Below are 19,359 nucleotides of genomic sequence, written 5' to 3'. Positions count from 1 at the left end.
ATTCCCCGTGGTCATAAAAGTGCGAGTATTGGCATGCCACAAAACCAGGTTCAACTAACCATTTTTTTCTTCAAAAAATGCCCTGTACTAAGTGAAGAATATGGCTATTGTTATATTATAGTTCGTTTCTGTGTGTATTACATTTTAACGTTGTGTCGTTTGTTTTCTCTTATTTTTTAGTGTAAATTCACATTGCGATTAGACGTGTCACGGTACTTATCTATCCCAAATTCATGTATTTGGTTTTGATGTTTTATATATATATGTTATATTTGTTATTCTCGTGGGAGTTTGTCTGATGTTCGGTCCGTTTCTATGTGTGTTACATTTCAGTGTTATGTCGTTGTTCTCCTCTTATATTTAATGCGTTTCCCTCGGTTTTAGTTTTTTACCCCAATTTTGATTTTTGTCCATGGATTTATGAGTTTTGAACAGCGGTATACTACCGTTTCCTTTATCGAAAGAAAGATTCAGCTCTGTGAATCGGTCTAGTGCACTTCAGACAGACCGACACTAGTTAGCCAATAATATGGATATGCAACGTTTAAACCAAAATATTATCCATCAAACAAAAAATCATAGCAAAAACAGCACATTTTATGTGTAATTTGGGATAGAACGATAACCAACATTTTGTGCAACAGGTTACAGACCTCTTAAAGTTCTTTATAAAGAACTCAGATAAAGATTGATTTAACTATATAGTACATACTATAGAATACCAAAGCGCAAATGCTGTAATGTCTTGTTTGATTTACTTATGATAGTATATTTGTTGAACGTCTATAATATCAAGGATTTCATGTTAAATGCGCTTAAGATTGTCAATGTTTCATAAAAAAGGTCAAGGTCAGATGAACCATGCCATACAGTAATCTTCAAATATACCGTACACCAAATAAATGTGTTCCGATCCTTACAGTGTCTTATTATAGAAACTGACGAATGTAAAAGTTGTGCTTGGCCAATTAATTCGGAACATAAGGTCAAAAGTATATGAACCCTGACCGACAGCCAGACATAGACATCTTACTATCATTTAATAAATCAAACACAATTGAAGTCATCATGGTCATATAAGAAACATGCAAACAGACATGTACACCATACACGAAACACCTTGTCGCTATAGCATACAGGTATATATTAAAAGGTCAAACAACATAAAACAAACATTGCCGAATGATGCATGATAATGAGTTCAATGTTAGTTGAAACCTTGCACAATTCGAAAATATACACCTTACAATTATAACAACAGACAGTTATCATAAAGCTTAACGAATCCTCGATACGGACTTGAACACTAAAATGAATCCATGAAATGAGGTAAATCCTGTCTAACGGACATTTATAAGTTTATAGGATCCAACATACAAAATATGGGTATAGTCGTAGTTGTTATTTCTTTTCATTTTCTGAAAATAATAATACTTTGAAATGATTAAACCTATTGACGATGTTGACCTATCTGGCCTTTCTCAATACCAATAACAAATATCAATTATCATATAATGGAAGAATAATTTAAACGTCTTTGTTCCATTGAACCTGCGTTACAATATATAAATGTACGATTTATCCGGCCTTTCCGACGTTTACACTCAGCAAAAGTGTTCAACAGACTTTTTTGACACTTAAGTCAGTTAGTTAATTGTGTTTCCTTAACTAAACACAATCGCATTCAAACAAACTATCAATATTAAGGTGCCACAAAGCTGTATTAATTTTGATCCAAACCAAGACAAATGTAACTAAAAACCATGACGAATTTCTAGACTCTTAACTAAACTATGCCAATCGCTTAACCAAACCATACCAATTAGGATATATTGGTTATCCAGTGTTAATTTCTTTAAAAAAAAAAAACTAATCAATTTAGATAGTTTGACTTACAATATAGATTCAAACATTAATTTGCTTTTTATTTGCTTATTTGGGAAGAACTGAGGCATTCGTTTTGGGAAGTAACATAACTTATCCATGACCAACTTAACCAAGTAGTGACAAAATCACTGTACTAAACGCTTCTCGATATGACTACCTTACTACCGTGTTCGTAAAACGTAGATTTTACTGTTGCAAATTGAGTTTACCTAGCGACGCGAAGCAAATATAGGTACACGGATATTTGTGACAGTTAAATTAAGTTTAACGAAGGCCATGATTAAAATACAGTTACCTCCATTTTAATAAAACATATTAAAATAAGTTTCATTTGATAAATATTTTGGGTTAAAAATGCCGTAAATGAAAAAGTCCGCGAAACTGTTGCATCGTCTTTAGCATCTAAACAATGTGACGTCATATGAATACTCTGGATTTCAAACATGAATTCCAAACGTACTTTTACTTTTCGTACGCTTCATAATGGTTTCAATTTAAACAAAAAGACGATTTTGAGGCTCAAAATGTGACCATCTTGTTTATTTATGAAGAAATTACATACCCAAACAAATCGAATTAGCTTGATGGCTTTCTTAGTTAGGGACTGGTAGAACGTAAAATCTGACCCAACAAAATAATTGTCAATGTCCAATATAAATTATCGTTTCAAACTAATTTCATTAAAACTGACGTTTATATGCAGCTGGTAAAAACAGGGTTCACTACGCATACGTCACAGTGTAATGAAAACGAAGTTATTATGCAGAACTATTACGCGGCTTCAAAGGAAGGTTGTCGGTGGAAGTTTTGGTCAAAATCTATTTAACCAGACAAAAAAGTAGACTTAAATTTCACATATAAAGTCCAGCAACCCTATATCAAGGAAATCACAATAGGACACGCGCGCCATAATGAACATATAAATAAAAAAAGAAAAAGTAGTATGATTGCCAATGAGACAACTGTCCACAAGAGACCAAAATATATGTCTATTTCTAGACATGGTTAAAAGTAATATTAGTGGGAACCAAAACTTGTAGCTTTTGCTTTTTTTTTTTGTCAAATTAAAAAACTGATAAAAATAATACATCTCGAGTTCATTATGTGTAAATGATATTGTTGTTATTCAATCTTTACAATTCTAGATAAAACAAATTATGTGTCCCAATTCAGGGGCCTGTACTTCAGTGGTTGTCGTTTGTTTATATGTTACATATTTGTTTTTCGTTCAATTTTTTTTAAAATAAATAAGGCCGTTTGTTTTCTCGTTTGAATTGTTTTGCATTGTAATTTCGGGAGCTTTAATAGCTTACTATACGGTATGGGCTTTGTTCATTGTTGAAAGCAATACGGTGACCTAAAGTTGTAAAAGTCTGTTTCATTTTGGTCTCTTGTTGACAGTTGTCTCATTGGCAATCATACCAAATCCTTTTTTTTTATATCTAGATATAGGAAGATGTGGTGTGAGTGCCAATGAGACAACTCTCCATCCAAACAACAATTCAAAAATTAAACCATTATAGGTTAAAGCACGGCCTTCAACACGGAGCCTTGGCTCACACCGAACAACAAGCTATAAAGGGCCCCAAAATAACTAGTGTAAAACCATTCAAACGGGAAAACCAACGGTCTAATCTATATAAACAAAACGAGAAACGAGAAACACGTATATATTACATAAACAAACGACAACTACTGTACATCAGATTCCTGACTTAGGACAGGTGCAAACATGCAGCGGGATTAAACGTTTTAATGGGCCCAAACCTTCTCCCTTTTTCTGAAACAATAGCATAACATCACAACATATAAAAACATACGATAAAATATCAATTGGCAGACTTAAACTGTTTGGTTAATGTGCTTCACCGTAATGCAGATATTACAGAAATGAATGACCACTACTATAGAAACATACGTTGACTAAACTTAGTTCTAAAAACCTAACTTATCAAGTGCCACGTTTAACAGAATTAACAAGAAAAAGTAATTTGACGTCAAGTTTGTAATACGTAGAAATGGAAGCAATTTGGAGGAAAGGACGTCTTGTCATATTGGTTCTTGTGTGAAGTAGTCAAATTTCAAAATTATAATTATTTCTATCACTTGGATTTAACATAAATTATCAAATTTTAGTGCTCGTGTTTTCAAAATATGATCGTTTAAATCAAAAGTTATCAATTTGATATGAACAATTTCAAGCATAACCTAAGATAAAAAAAATTCATTGTTTGTAGGAAATGCTTTACATAATTTAATTCTTACTTTTATATAACTAAGTTTTACAGAGCACATATCAGTATAATAACAACCGAACTTTTACATTGTAAAGCATTTCATAAATTATAGATATTCTCCAAAATTATTACAATTATGTTGCTAAGTACTATAATTGATTTTTTTTCATATATCAGATATGCTAATTGATATTTTTTTGATAGATTTGTCCATAAAGTGCGGCATCTTGTTTAAGTGTTTCAGTAATAACGTTATTTAAAATACCCCGCCAAAATGATCAAGAACTTTGCCGTAGAGAATTAATATATGTGTTGTCCTCATTTATAAACGCCGATAATTGCAAGGTCCGTCAGGCATGCAGAAATTTTCAGTCATAAATGCTTAGGTGAAGTAAAAAAATCCCCCAAAAAAGTCCTTTAAAAGACGTTAAATACTATAATTTACAGTTTTACTGAGTGTAAAACAGTATTTAAAATACATCAAAACAAGAATGTGTCCCTGTGTAAAGTGTTGGTGGAATGTTTTTTGACATGATTATATAAATAAATCCATATAATTTTCACAAAGAGGGCGGGAGTGTGACAATTTACCTCAATAAGACTGAGCTTTGGAAGGTCAAACTATGAAAATGTATTTTCAATGTAAGCTTAAACCGCGAATAACAAGTCCGTGCTGTCATATCAAGCAACTTTAAACTTTTAACTCCTTTAAGGTGACTTATTTTTATTCTAATAGGAATATCATATTATTGTAAACATGAATACATGTTCCAAATATATCAACAAACCCGTGTGATATCGATAGATAAATACATTCATCTGATAAATTTATTCAAACGACGGACGGCAGGTGAGCTAAACGGCACCATCATATTATTATGCATATGATTTACTACTGACCCCCTACATATCTATAGAGGGTCAGTCAAAACCATAGAGTTAAGCCGTAGGAATATGAATAACAACATGAGGAAATCACGTCATCATTAGAAAAAGACGTGACGTCATGAACCCAATAAAATGTACTAACCCTGTACGGATCCACAGGGGGTCACCACGTGACGGCGTTTAACCAATCACACTGTGATAATTTAACCGCGGTGCGATAAAACAAATAATTCACAGCATGATAGCTGATGCCACATAAAAGAGGTATGGATTTCCATTAGAACACACCTCGCTAGGTACATGAGTTTACTCATTTTTGTGACAGCAAAATCTACGTTGAACGAATGACAATTCAGAAACAAAACAGTTACTATAATCTCCTGATTTAATTTATGTGTAAGTTGCTATAAATGATACACAAAAAACCTCATCAAAGCTACCAGGATCAAAATTCTATATTTAAGCCAGACGCGCACTTCGCCTAAAAAGACTCATCAGTGACGCTCGAATCAAAGTTTCACGATATTTATATGTTATAAAAGTGAAATTGTTTTACAACAGACAATTTTAAGAAACCGGTCAAGTTTTAAATGATACTTAGAGCATATGTGTTTTTATAAAATCCCGCTTTCTATTTGGTTATTTGTACGTACTTAATACAAAGTATGATTTTACACGATGTCCGGATATACTTTTCTCCTTCATTCTTAATTTTTCAACTTATCTTAATTTGCAAGCTACAGATGAAGCGCCTCCCTCTCAAATAGATGTTAAGTGTAGATGTTACTTGACATGATTATTATTTCTATCTCATTTGATTAGTTCATAATTCTTAAGTACAGCTATTAAATATATGAGGCTTCAGGGTTTCAGATTTTTTTTCTGAAAAATGCCTGGCATGAGCAATTTTTTAATAATGCTCAAAGATTAAATTTGAGTACAAAATATGAGTGATTATCATGGTAATAGATATCCTTTATTAAGGTGTTAAAGCTTTTTAACATCTTTCACAACATAGCAAAATCACTACAATTGAGAGCCTGGTTCTGGGTAGAATCAATCTTTTTTAATATTTTGTTTCATATTTCATATAACTAAGTTTAAGCTTCTTTTTTGTTGAGATTGATTGTCAATCAAATTTGTCAATTATGAAAAACAAATTTCCCAAAAATCCATATTTTCAATTTTTCTAAATTGTGGATTTTTATGAAAATAAAAATGTGTGTGTGTGTTTTGCTAAAAAGTGCAAATAATATGTTTCATAATAAAATAATAAAATCTTCAAACGGAGTTTAACTGCCAAATTTCAAATCTTGAACAAGACATTTGTCACCAAAAAAATATTATAATATAATCTGAGTGGAAAAAATCATTATAAAAATAAGTGATCTGGTTAAATGTTTACTAGACACCTATATTCATCACTTACGACCTTTCACAATAAGCTAAACCTACCGTGTAGTCAGTTTCAAAAGTCCCAAACAGGACAAAATTTGAAATTTACCGCTTGATTGATGACAAACCAAAACAAATATTTGTGAGCGCTCAACACTCATCTAAACTAGAACCGTGGTATAAAAGCATAATATGAAATCAAACTGTACAAATTAGTTGAAAATCGCTTGATTAGTTCTAGCCGGAATCACAGAAACAACTTAAAAAATCAAATTGTGACTGCTGTTAAATATTAATTGATGCTATTGCACTGTTTCGGTTACAACTGTAGAAGGGATAACTTCTTAAATTTAATCATACCACATCTTCTTTTATATATATATGTCAATGTCTACACAAACATGGTTAAAAGTAATATTAGTGGGAACCAAAACTTGTAGCTTTCGCTTTAATGATTTTTTTTGTCAAATAAAAATATTAATAAAAATTATACATCTCGAGTAAATAATGTGTAAATGGTATTGTTGTTATTCAATCTTTACAATTCTAGATAAAACAAATAATGTGTATCTATATTTGAAAGTCTCTGTTTGGTTAACGCGCCATTTTTGTAGATACTGACTTTGACTATACATAGTGTAAAAACTTAACTTATCAAGGGCCACGTTTAACATTATTAACAAGAAAAAGTAATTTGATGTCAAGTTTGTAATACGTAGAAATGGAAGCAAGTAGTAGGAACGGACGTCTTGTCATAATGGTTCTTGTGTGAAGTAGTCAAACTTCAAAATTATAACTACTTCTATCACTTGGATTTAATATAAATCATCAAATTATAGTGCTCGTGTTTTAAAACTATGATCGTTAAATTCAAAAGTTATCAATTTTATATGAGCACTCTTAAGGATGTTCGCTCCTCAGTTTCAAAATAAATAACTTTTTATAAAACTAGTATGTATTGATAGGGAATGAATTAAGGAATCAAAAAAGCAAATAAAATATAGGGGTCCATGTGCTTGTTTTCGAGATATTAGCCATTAGAATGTTGGCGGGAAAATGTTCCCTCTTGAATTTTCATAGCTTTATCATTTACCAGTTAAAGTTCTCAAATACTATTAAAAAATAAATAAAATTTTATAAGACTTTTACAAATGACTTATAATTATAAATGTAAAAGATTTATAAAAAGAAAAATTGCAGTTCATGAGGATTTTTTTTGTAGGCATTCAAATCGATAAAACCAGAGGATTCCGAAAATCTGACAAAAAATCAAAAACATGACAAGCAGACATCCTTAAGCATTAGCTAAGATGAAACTAAATCATTGTTTGTAGTAAATGCATTAAATATTTTGATACTTACTTTTATATAACTAAGTTTTACAGAGCACATAGGAGTATTATTTCAACGGGACTTTTACATTGTAAAGCATTTTATGAATTATAAATACATTCCAAACATTTTATAATTATGTTGCAAAGTACTATAGATGATTTTTTTTATATATCAGATATGTTACTTGATAGATTGATGATAGATTTTTCCATAAAGTGCATCATCCTGTTTTAGTGAAAAACATTTTTGAAAATACTCCGCTAAAATGGACAAGAAATGTAGGGATTTTATATATGTACTGTCGTCATTAATAACCGCCGACAATTGCAACGTCCGTCAGGCATGTAGAAATGTCAAGTAACATATGCTTAAGTCAATTTAAAAAATAAAAAAAGTCGAAACAAACACACTTGAACGTTTCAAGGTTTTCCATACTTTTAAATAAGATTATTACTCATTTTTAAGATTTTTTTGTTTAAGAAAGTTTTGCCGGGGTAACAGAGATGCAAATTAGTCATTTAAGATCAACCTGTATCTGTTGTCTTTTTATACAAAAATCCCTGCATCAGAATGATAATTAACTAGCTACACATGTACTTATATACAGACAGAGTTTTAATCTTGAAATGAAAAAAAATAATCTTTCGATTCTTTTGAACCAATCGAAAACAAGTATATTGTTTTGCCCCTAGAAGAACTAATAGAGACAAACATGAGAGTATGATCAAATAATACTCATATGATTAGACAAGAGGGCTTCCAGTACAGGCCCTTGACGTTATTTATTTTTCGATAGACTTTTTTAGCCAATGCAAAACAAGATGCAGGCGACATTAATCATATCATAAATTAAATAATAACGGTTACCACAAAAAACATTAATTTGAATGATACGTTGATTTTTTTACATTTTACTTTTTACCAGATAGCAAATTTCGTTGTGTATGATGTTTTTTTTTTGTTTTATTTGCGTCAACCACAAATATATGCATGCGCCAATTCAATGACACAAAATAACGAGAAAGGGGCTAAGAGTGAAAAAATTAAATTCCACTTTTTTAAGAATTATAAGAGTATAACGCATTCTTAAACGCATTCTTTAAGTAATTTATTGGTGTATAAAATGGAGTAAGTCACACACAAACATATGTTTGTGATTTAATTGGTCCAGTTTATACACCAATAATTTTCTTTTAAAAGTCGTTAAAACCTATAATGTAATGTTTGTGTGAAACACAGTATCTAAAATACTCAAAAACAAGTGTGTGAATATTGCTATTACTTTAGCTTTTGGTAATTTGTTTGTCAAAAAATGATATTTTTTAATTTCTACTAACTTCTACTTTTATTGAATTAGAACATATTTTGCCAACAATGTCATTTCCCGAAACCAAGTATAAAGAAACATCCTGGTCTAATTCTGTGAAAATTAATTTAACTGCTGATATAGACAAAAATTATGTACTGAGTGGATGAAGCACCTCTTTTGAGTTTAACCTATTTTAAATTTTAAGTGCCTTCCTTGGAAACATACACTTGACAATGTTAAAAACTTGTATAAAAGGTGCATTTGTCATTTGGGTGATATCAAAGCACAAACAGTTGTAAAGGTAAGTGATTAATGGTATAATCTAAGGTAAGTGAACCTTTTGTAAGTTAAAGATTAAATCTTAAACAAAATGAATGATTTGAATATAGAATTTTAAAAAGAAAACAAACGATGCTTAAATGTGAAATATACCAATTTACTTTAAACATATAAGACAAATCAGTACATATCAGTAAATTATCTATGAATTCATTCAAAACTATCTATATACGTTATTGTAAATAGTTTAAGCATGTCACTAATTCAGTTTGCTCCGTTCTTTTACGCCAATTTAATCGTGTGTTTATTTATGGGAACAGCAAATATGTGCAGTCACCGAGAGCGCTTCGTTCCAAAAGAAATGCCGTATTTGTCCTATTAGAATCGAAATAATTCATGTGGGCTTGAATACATCGTGATTTTACCAAGGGTTATCCTTTTATGCCGATATTTTACCACTCGATATCCCTCTTGGTAAAATATTTGTCATAAAGGGACAACCCGTGGTAAAATCAGGATGTATTCAAGCCCCCATGAATTGTTTCCTGATTCTAACTATACTTGCAAATCGTTTAGAACGAGAATTTTCATTTGTCATTGGCCTATATTTTCAAAGGTTAAATTTGGGCTGCCAAAATTGAGTTTTTGATTCTAATATGACCACGGTGTTTCTTTCAAACGCAAATTATAATAAATTTATATAGTCAGTTCACACGAAAGTGTTTTAGGAGGCTCGCGGGTATAAGATTTTAAGAAAAAAATAAAACATTTATTTTTCATTACAAATTTGATTAATTACCATTAGTAGTTGTTACTTTATCATATGGTACAAAAATTATTCCAAAAAATCAATTCGTGTTGGCCCCAGGTGATGTTTATATTGATATTAAGAAGTTAGTAAAGTTTATTAGAAACAAATGCATATAGCAGATCAACACAAATTAACTCTAAAATTAATATAAAAAGTTCAATTAAATTTGAAATACAAATTTTAGATTTTAATAACTTAAAAAAAAGCACGCTAGTTAAATCTGTTAATCTCTTATAATTAGCATGTCGAAATTGAAGATATCGGAAGTAAGCATAGAAGAGCATCGGAGGACAATTGTTTTAGAATATTACAAAAAAAAATGCAAAGCTTAGGAACATGCATGAACTGCAAACATGTAACTGAAAAAAAAAATTACGTTACTTGTGGTAGCAAGTGTCACCTTGTGCGAGTACAAACATAGGATTCAGATGTTTAATTCAACACATATTTAATTTCAATTGTTCGCTTGTTCACTTTATCCATCTAATTGTAATAATAACAATTTGTAAAACTAAAAAAAAAGGATTTCGATAAATGTTTGGTCAAATTTAACCCATTTGATTCAATAACATGTATTGCCAGATGGACCGTATGCGTATACTCATACGGTCCGACCGTACGGGTATACGTATACGGTCTGGACCGTACGCGTACGGTCCAAATACTCATATGGTCTCGAACATATATATATTATTGTTAAATATTTGATGAAATAAGTTTGTCCTGTGCAGTTAATCCATAGACCTTTTATCCTTTTATGGATGAAAATTAGGAAGGTGCCGAACGGAATTGTAAAACTACCATAGTTTATCATAAGTACAAATATAAGAAAAAAGATGTGGTATGATTGCCAATGAGACAACTGTCCATAAGAGACCAAAATGACACAGACATTAACAAATATAGGTCACCGTACGACCTTCAACAATGAGCAAAGGCCATACCGAATAGTCAGCTATCAAAGGCCCCGAGAAGACAATGTAAAACAATTCAAACGAGAAAACTAACGTCCTTATTTATATAACAACAACAGAACAACTTAAGAACGAACTATAAAAATCAGTTGAAAAAGGTTTAACTCATCAGATGGACAAAAATACAAGTGGACGTTGCCGGGTACTTATACATCCCGGCACCAAAACTAAACTAAACTATGAAACCGTAGACATCCAACATCCTATTGATTTAGTGTAACGACGTCATAAACAGCCAAAGAAAAACACGACCTTGTGCAATGCCAAGTTACAGGTATCGACAGATTGTAGATCCATGAATATGTATATGTATATAACATACTAGTAATATCTAGTTAACTTTTAATTTACTGATAACAAAATCAATATTTATACCAATAAAAACAATATGCAATGATCGTATTACAGTGTTGAATAGATAACCTTTTAGAATAAGTTTATTTAAAGAAGCGACAAGTTTACATGGATCATTTCTAAATTTCCGGGCACGGTTATTAACATTTCCGTAAAAATGAGAATGTGCTATCCCGTATGAAAATTGATTATTTTTGCCAATTTTTGTTTTTAAACTGCGATACAAAAAATGTTTATACAACGTATCATTCATATTGCTTATACATTAAGGACTACTAAGTATTTTGTTTGTGTTTTTATATGTAGAAATGGTTTGCATGAAAGCTGTTTTATGTTACAGGTATCGACGTAACACTTACAATGTTCCGAATAATGGTGGTTATATCCTCCGTTTTGATCTTCCCTCTTGTCATGGCTTATGATATGGTATGTATCCTTTTGTAACCTTTTGTTATTTATAACTTAATAACGTTTTGAGTTTGCTAGTTTAATAAAATGTGTTTTATATAGTCTTTGAAAGTAAAGTTGTGCTAGCCAAGTGAAAACGATTTATAACTGTTTATTCTCGAACATTTCATTCTACTTGTATGCCCCTCTTCCACACTTAAACACCTCTAACCAAATCTCTTTTCTTATTTGAGCATTCAGATACATGTATTTCATATTTTAGGTTCCTTTTTTTTTGTTTTGATTGAGATTTTGACTGTTGTACCCAATATTACATACCTTATCTGTTTCGTTCACGTAGTTGTAAATGTAATGGAACTTGATGCGACTGTCGTACAGGTGCGGGGTTTAGCGCTATAAAACCAAGTTCAATCCATTATAGTCTACATTTAATAATGCCTGTATCAACTCAGAAATATGAGGGTTGCTGTTTATTCGTTTGATGTGTTTTATCATTTGATTTTGCCATTTGATAAGGGACTGTCCGTTTCGAATTTTCCTCGGAGGTGGGGATATTTCCGATTTTACTTTTTCAGCGAATTGAAATAATAAAGGTACATAGTCAATTTAGTATGTCAATGGATACAATAACGCCAAAAGTCATGTATTCATATTATGTCAGGGCAACATTTTAGTTTAGAAAAGCTTTGTTTACAATTGTTGAATGTTTTGTTTTTTTTCAGAAATTTGGTTATCAAATAAGCGAAGGCAATGCACGATTTATTGAAGACATAGAAACGAATCTTGGGACAAATATAGTAAAAATCCATACTCCGGCACACAATAATGTTATGGAATCCTACCTGATGCAAGACTTTCAGAGGGTATGTTGCATTAAATTATTTTTGTCTTCCTTAATCAGTCCTCTCAGCCCTTTGCCCACCTTTGACACATTTTTTTCAGAGTGAACTCACTTAGTCTATAATATTGATCGGAATCTGTAGAAAAGATTCTGTTCTCGCGTAACATTTTTGTTTCGCAATTTGTCTCTAAGATACTTCTTGTATTGTATCATATAGTTTATGCGCTTTTTATTGTTTACCTGTTCTAAGCTGAACCAATTTTTTTGTGAGAGTTATCTTCACAAACACTGTTTTCCTTGTGACTACAACTACTCCGTAACCGCAAAGAAATCGACAAATTAATTTTGTAAAATTACTCGTTATATCCTTCTTATGATTTTTTCCTTTTTTAACCGAATCGATATGAAAACTCAATATGAGAGGTATTGCCCCTTACGCATTTGATATAAGTGATATGCATTTCTATCTTGTAAACCATAAGTGATAGAGGCCTAAGATCTTTTGATTTGAGGTCGTTGATCCAAAAATAAGAAAATTGGGTCAAAGTCAGAGGTCAAGGTCATATTTCAAAATTTGATTTTGGCTTATTTTCAATTCTTTTCAAAAACCGTATAAGATACCGACAACATATTTTTGATAAAATGTAAATTGCGAAATGTCGTTACATATGAACTTTGTTTGAAAGGGTACACTTACATTTAATTGGAGTTTTCTCCCCTGTCATATTAAAAATAAGACATATAGTACTAGTGATATAACTCATTAACCATATATAATTATAGTCTTTTGATTTGGAACCCTTGGTTAGGTCATAGGTAAAATTTGCGTTCTAGCTATTGACCTTTGTTTTTATCTCATATATATACATGATGAAGCCATGGGACTTTTTCGATTACATTGCAAGCCACTTGACCATGGAAAGCCAACAGGAAGTGACCTGGTGTAGGCGGAAGTTGCTAATTTGTATACATATTTATTGCAAATTATATTCAAATATAAAAAAAAACGGAAATGATATATTTCAAACCGGAAGTCCAGTTTATCTCCCTAATTTAGATAAAAATGTATAGAAACCAACTTCGTACTTTTTGGGCCTTTTTAACTTTTTTGGATTCTAGCATCACTGATCATGAGTCTTTTGTAGACGAAACGCGCGTCTGGCGTATAAACAAATTTTAGTCCTGGTATCTATGATGAGTTTATTTTAGCAATAAGTGCACAATAAGCTGTCAATTGACACTGGATATGATATTTCAAACGGCTTTTTCATAGTTCTATATTAAAATTGATCTTTATAGGTGGAAAGACCTTAAGGATGTTCGCTTCTCAGTTTCAAAATAAATAACTTTTCATAAAACTAGTATGTATTGATAGGGAATCAATTGAGGAATATAAAAAGCAAAACAAATTTAGGGGTCCATATGCTTGTTTTCGAGATATTAGCCATTGAAATTTCGGCTGGAAAATGTTCTGTCTTGATTTTTCATAGCTTTATCATTGACCAGTTAAAGTTCTCAAATACTATTAAAAATTTTTTATAAGACTTCCACAAATGACTTATAATTATACATGTAAAAGATTTATAAAAAAAAAATGGGGGTTCATGGGGAAAACTTTTTAATGCATTCAAATGGATAAGACCAGAAGATTCCGAAAATCTGACAAAAATTCCAAAACATGAAAAGCAGACATCCTTAAATAGTTCTCTGGACAATTGGTTTTTCCTTTTTTTCCGCCTAATTGCGTTCTTGTGATAAATATTTGTTTCGCAATATATCGCATAGATGTTTCTCATATGGTATCGTATAGTTCATACGCTTTTAAATTTCACCCTTCTAAAACGAACAATTTTCTTTGTTAGAGTTATATCACCGAACACTGTTTTCCTAATGAGTAAATCTCCTCCGTAACCTCAAAAGAAAGCGACAAATTTATTTCATAGAATTGCGCGTTATATCCTTTGCATGATTTGTCCTATTTTAACCGAAGCGATATGAACACTACATATGAGAGTTATTTCTCCTTGAACAATTGATATTAGTAATATGCGTTTTAACTGGTAAACCATAAGTGATAGAGACCTAGGGTCTTTCAATTTGAAGTCCTTGGTCCAAAAAATGAACATAAGGTCAAGGTCAAAGTTTAAGGTCATATTAAAAATTTTGATTTTGGCATATTTTCATTTAGCTTCTTAAACCATATAAAACATTGACATATTATTTTTACTTAATTGTTAGTTGTGACATGTCGTAACTCAAAAATTTTGGTTGAAAGGGTGCATAAACAATAAATTGGAGTTTTCGCCAATCTTATATTTAGAATTATGCGTAAAGTGATATATATCATTAACCATACATATTAAAGACATCACGTGTTTTGATTTGAGATCCTTGGTTTGTGACCTTGATATTGAGGTCAAGGTCATAGATTATTAGGATGTTCTAGATTTTAACCTTTGCTTTTAATTCATATTTATACATCATAAAGCCATAGGAACTTATTTTTGATATTTAAATATCATAAATAGATCTTTACTGGTGGAAAGACCTTCAATTGTTAACTTTATTTTTTGTATTATTTTTTCACAGAGTTTGCAAATCACCTGCCTTCCATCACTGAATCACTGTAGACTCAGGGAGATTGATAGCGAAATTGGTGTTGATGCTGGTAAAATTTCAGAGGCGTTTGTTTACAGCTGGGTATGCAACACACACTTCATTTCATCTTTTATTATCAAGCATCATACACTCTCGAAAAAAGAATGAATTATTCCTCAATAAAGAGGCAATTGACTTTTAGGCTTAAGTTTACTATCATACATGATGTGAACAATTGTTGGTTTCATAATTAGATGAACAGTATGGGACAGCTGCTGGAACATAATAAGTTCAATTAATTCATGTCTGTTATAATCATTTGTGTGTACCTTTGTAATACAAGATTTTTCACAAGCGTCGCCCGGCGTGGATAATAGGAAGATTTTTTTTTTTTTTTTTTAATTGTCCTTTTTACTTAATCAATATTAAATAAAAAGGGACCAGTCTTTTGATTAAGTGCTAGAGGAATACCCTACAATTTACACACATATTTGTACGGATGAAATAAAAATCCATAGGAAGGGAAGAAAACTCGAAAGTTATGTATGAATGGTTATTCTTTATGACATTCTGGTTTACTCTATTTCTAAAGTAGTCCCTGCTTTATTTTTCACATAAACAGCGCAGGGTGCTAGTTTTGTTTTAAGTAATGCATGAAAAATATAAACATTTCAGAACAAGGGAATTAACAGCATATCAAAGTCAACGTCTAGAGTGGTAACAGAATTGTATTATGTTGATGGCGATGAAGTCACTGACACAGTTTCGCTTGGAGAAGATTTGAGACAGTTTTATCAAGGTTTCGGATACAAGCTGTATCTTGAAAAGAAGATACCACAAGACGCTAAAATACTTAACATAACACGTCCTACAGGTATATTTTTAATCGGAAATAGTAGACTCGCAAACTTGTTTAGTTATTTTGTATAGGGGTGATGGTTGTGTTTTTATTTAACTCTAAAATGTTTACCAAAAGAAGCATTAAAGGCTGAATGAAGAAATGAATAACAAGATTCTTATTAGTGTATCCCTTTGTACCTTTATTCAGTTCATTTCATTATTCATAAATCCGGCACATATCTCCTAATTGTTATTTGAAAATTTCTGTCTTTTGCATAAACAATATTTGTACCGATAAGGAATGGGCTTTCAATAACATACTTTGTTCCAAAAGCAATCATAACATTTGTCTTTTTTTAATTCGGAATAAAGGGATAGTTTTCAATAGCTCTATCAGATACATAAAACTATTTGTACCAGAATAATAACTCTCAGGTATCCGTGAGAATGCTTACAGGGTTGGTTTTTTTTTTTAATCCATAGTACCAAGGACATAACTTTTAAAAGTCGATCGGTCACCGTTATAGAACTTGTTCGAAGTATTGGTGATATTGAACATTATTTACCTATAGTGTATATTTTTTAAATCTGAAAAGAATTGTTCTCAAGAGAGCGCTGACTTCATGAGACGGACACTTGGATGCCTGGTATTACAATATCTCCCGCAACGCTATTCCCGGGGGACAAACCTTATACGCGTGAAAACTTACCAGCACCAATGAATGGTGGTTTGTATCTCTAGTCACTTATTCTGGCAGGATACATTAATAATAACACAATTTCTATCGATGTTTTATTTTGGTGGATTTTTACAAGAAAGGTGGTTAATTGCATTTTTAACGACATTCATGACAAATATAAGTCTACTTTCAGGAAAACGTGTAAAAAGAATGACCACTCTGAACTTTGATTGTGGTGACGATGGAATTCAAATACTGTATGGGCTTGATGAAGGAACAAACTGCAATTATCTTAAGATATGCAAGGAGTAAGTTACTTTCACTTGAGATTTTCACTTTTTTAATTGAAAACTGAGTTAGAATTTCTGGTAAATGTCTACTTTATCTTAAATCTTAATGTGCCGAACTATCGAGGCGGATAACACAACCTTTGGTACAATTGAAACTGCAAGCTTTTAACATTAAACCCCGTAAGCATCAAGTGAGTAGAGAGAACAAATTTAAATTGTTAACCTTACTTTTTAAATATTTTGTGCGATTCTAATTTTCTATTTGAAAATTTAAACTGTAAATGGAAATGGGTACTGTGTCATAGAGACAATAACTTGACCAAAAACAGCGCATGCCCCACCAATTGGTCTTCAACACAGCGAGAAAATCGCACACCCGACCTTTTTAATAGGGAGAAATAATTAGTGCTTACATTTCTCAATTTTCTGGCTATATTAAGAATTGAATGATATGTCACAAACTGAATTGTCTTTTATTTATTTCATAGAGCTGTAGTTAGAAACGGTCAGGCAATATTGACGGATTGTGGTGATATTCACATCACTTCGCCTATGGTTTACAAGTGTCTATGTTGTGCCGGGGTCACAGAGATAAATTTGGGTGCAGACAACTGTCGATGTAATGAAATGAAACAAGATAGAGTACTGGGACATGCAACCCTTACGGAATAGTTAACATGATATTGTCATCTTAACAGAAATTTTATTTAGACATAATAAACTGTGACATCAATCGTAGCTGTTTATCTTATGGTTTTTACTTGTATGATTGTTATAGTCAATAATAGTCAACGATCTGCCCCACGAGGGCGCTTAATCGTTACGAGTAACGATACATGCACAAAATAGACAGATATCCTTCCTCAGTAAATTCTGATGTTAAATGAATCATCTTTTAGTCTTCTCAGATTAACCTATAACAATCTGGAAATTTATACAATAAAAAAGTCAAACCGAACATCAGTTAAAACGCTTGCACCATTCTAAAAAAATGTTAGACATGACATTTAGGTTATATGGCTCACTACAACAGAGAGTTCAAATATATGCTTTGAATAAAAATAATAATGTATTCTAAAGCTTTGACGGTATTAACGACAGTTATGATTGTACAAGAATGATTACGTCAATAAAAATACCAAATAAACAGTACTGAACGATCTAAATTTATACATATTTCAAATTGACAGAGTAGAGTAGTTGTAACAGTGTCTGCGTATATAAACATCGCAAGCAAACGTCCGTTTAAATATTATAATAAGTTTTGACTATGGTTAACTATAAAAAAAAAAAAAAGAAAGAAGATGTGGTATGATTGCCAATGAGACAACTATCCACAAAAGACCAAAATGACACAAACATTAACAATAACTAGTTTGTATTTTGACATCCCTCAAAAAGTAAGCAATTTAAATTGGTATATTCAACAAAGGAGTAGGTTCAGGAATACCCCTTTTTGGCCCCAAAATATAGCAGTTTTACAAAATTGTTAAAATGTAAACTTTTAGTTATTTATTGAACAGTAGAATGCTTCTGTTACACAAATATGTGCTGTTTTTTACAATACAATGCACATATATCGGGTACTAGCACCATTAAGTCATGCTAAGTTACTAAAATCTTCACAATTCTAGCGGTGTAGTTAAATTTTAAACAATTTCTGTGTAAAACGAAAGTGGCCGCATTCGTGTTCATCCTTGGTATTGAAATGTAAGTTGTATCATACGATAACATAACATATACGAAGGTTGAGGATGAACACGGATGCGGTTACTTTCATTTTTGACAAAACCCATCTGAAAAGTGACATTTTTCGGCATTTTTTGTAGATTTTTTATATTTGAGCTTGAATCCGATTGTTTTTAATGACTAAATTAGTTAAAATCTTTCACATGAACTAATTGATTCAAATGATGTAGACACTTAAAAGTGTTTATAAAGTGGTCAAAATCTTTCGTCAGATGAATCTGAAATTTGAGGCTAAAATCGGTCCTTACTGGACCTACTCCTTTATAGATGAGTAAAGATTAAGAAATAGAAACAGAGGACGTAATATTAATTAATATAACCTAAATGTGAAGCACTACATGAAGTCGAACTACATCTTTCCTTTTATCCCATTTTGTGCCAAAGTTGTTAATTGTCGTATCCAAAACGTTTCCTGAGTGAATCTATCCTACCTAGACCACGCAGAGTTGTGGTCAATGATTGTAATGGTCAGTCGATTGAGATC

The 19,359-nt window shown here is 31.5% G+C and overlaps 1 protein-coding gene across 1 annotated transcript; it reads left to right on the top strand.

The window, feature by feature from the left end:
* The first annotated feature begins 9,300 nt into the window (after positions 1–9,300).
* LOC134705371 (uncharacterized) lies at positions 9,301–17,864 on the top strand. Its single transcript, XM_063564114.1, has 7 exons — positions 9,301–9,352; positions 11,810–11,895; positions 12,600–12,740; positions 15,308–15,418; positions 15,992–16,190; positions 17,030–17,144; positions 17,615–17,864. Exons 2-7 carry the CDS (start codon positions 11,830–11,832, stop codon positions 17,796–17,798), a joined length of 816 nt encoding a protein of 271 aa, XP_063420184.1. The 5' UTR covers positions 9,301–9,352; positions 11,810–11,829; the 3' UTR covers positions 17,799–17,864.
* The last annotated feature ends 1,495 nt before the right edge of the window (positions 17,865–19,359 follow it).

Source organism: Mytilus trossulus, chromosome 2 (assembly GCF_036588685.1).
Source record: "Mytilus trossulus isolate FHL-02 chromosome 2, PNRI_Mtr1.1.1.hap1, whole genome shotgun sequence".
In the NCBI taxonomy this organism is placed as follows: domain Eukaryota; kingdom Metazoa; phylum Mollusca; class Bivalvia; order Mytilida; family Mytilidae; genus Mytilus; species Mytilus trossulus.
The sequence above is the reverse complement of the archived record's forward strand: the minus strand, read 5'-3'. Positions and strand labels throughout refer to the sequence as shown.

Excerpts from the sequence above, each read along its gene's own strand:
- LOC134705371 (XM_063564114.1), top strand. The coding sequence starts at position 11,830 with ATGTTCCGAATAATGGTGGTTATATCCTCCGTTTTGATCTTCCCTCTT. Across the intron at positions 15,419-15,991 it reads AGGCGTTTGTTTACAGCTGG|AACAAGGGAATTAACAGCAT; the intron begins GTATGCAACACA and ends TAAACATTTCAG. Across the intron at positions 16,191-17,029 it reads TAACATAACACGTCCTACAG|GAAAACGTGTAAAAAGAATG; the intron begins GTATATTTTTAA and ends GTCTACTTTCAG.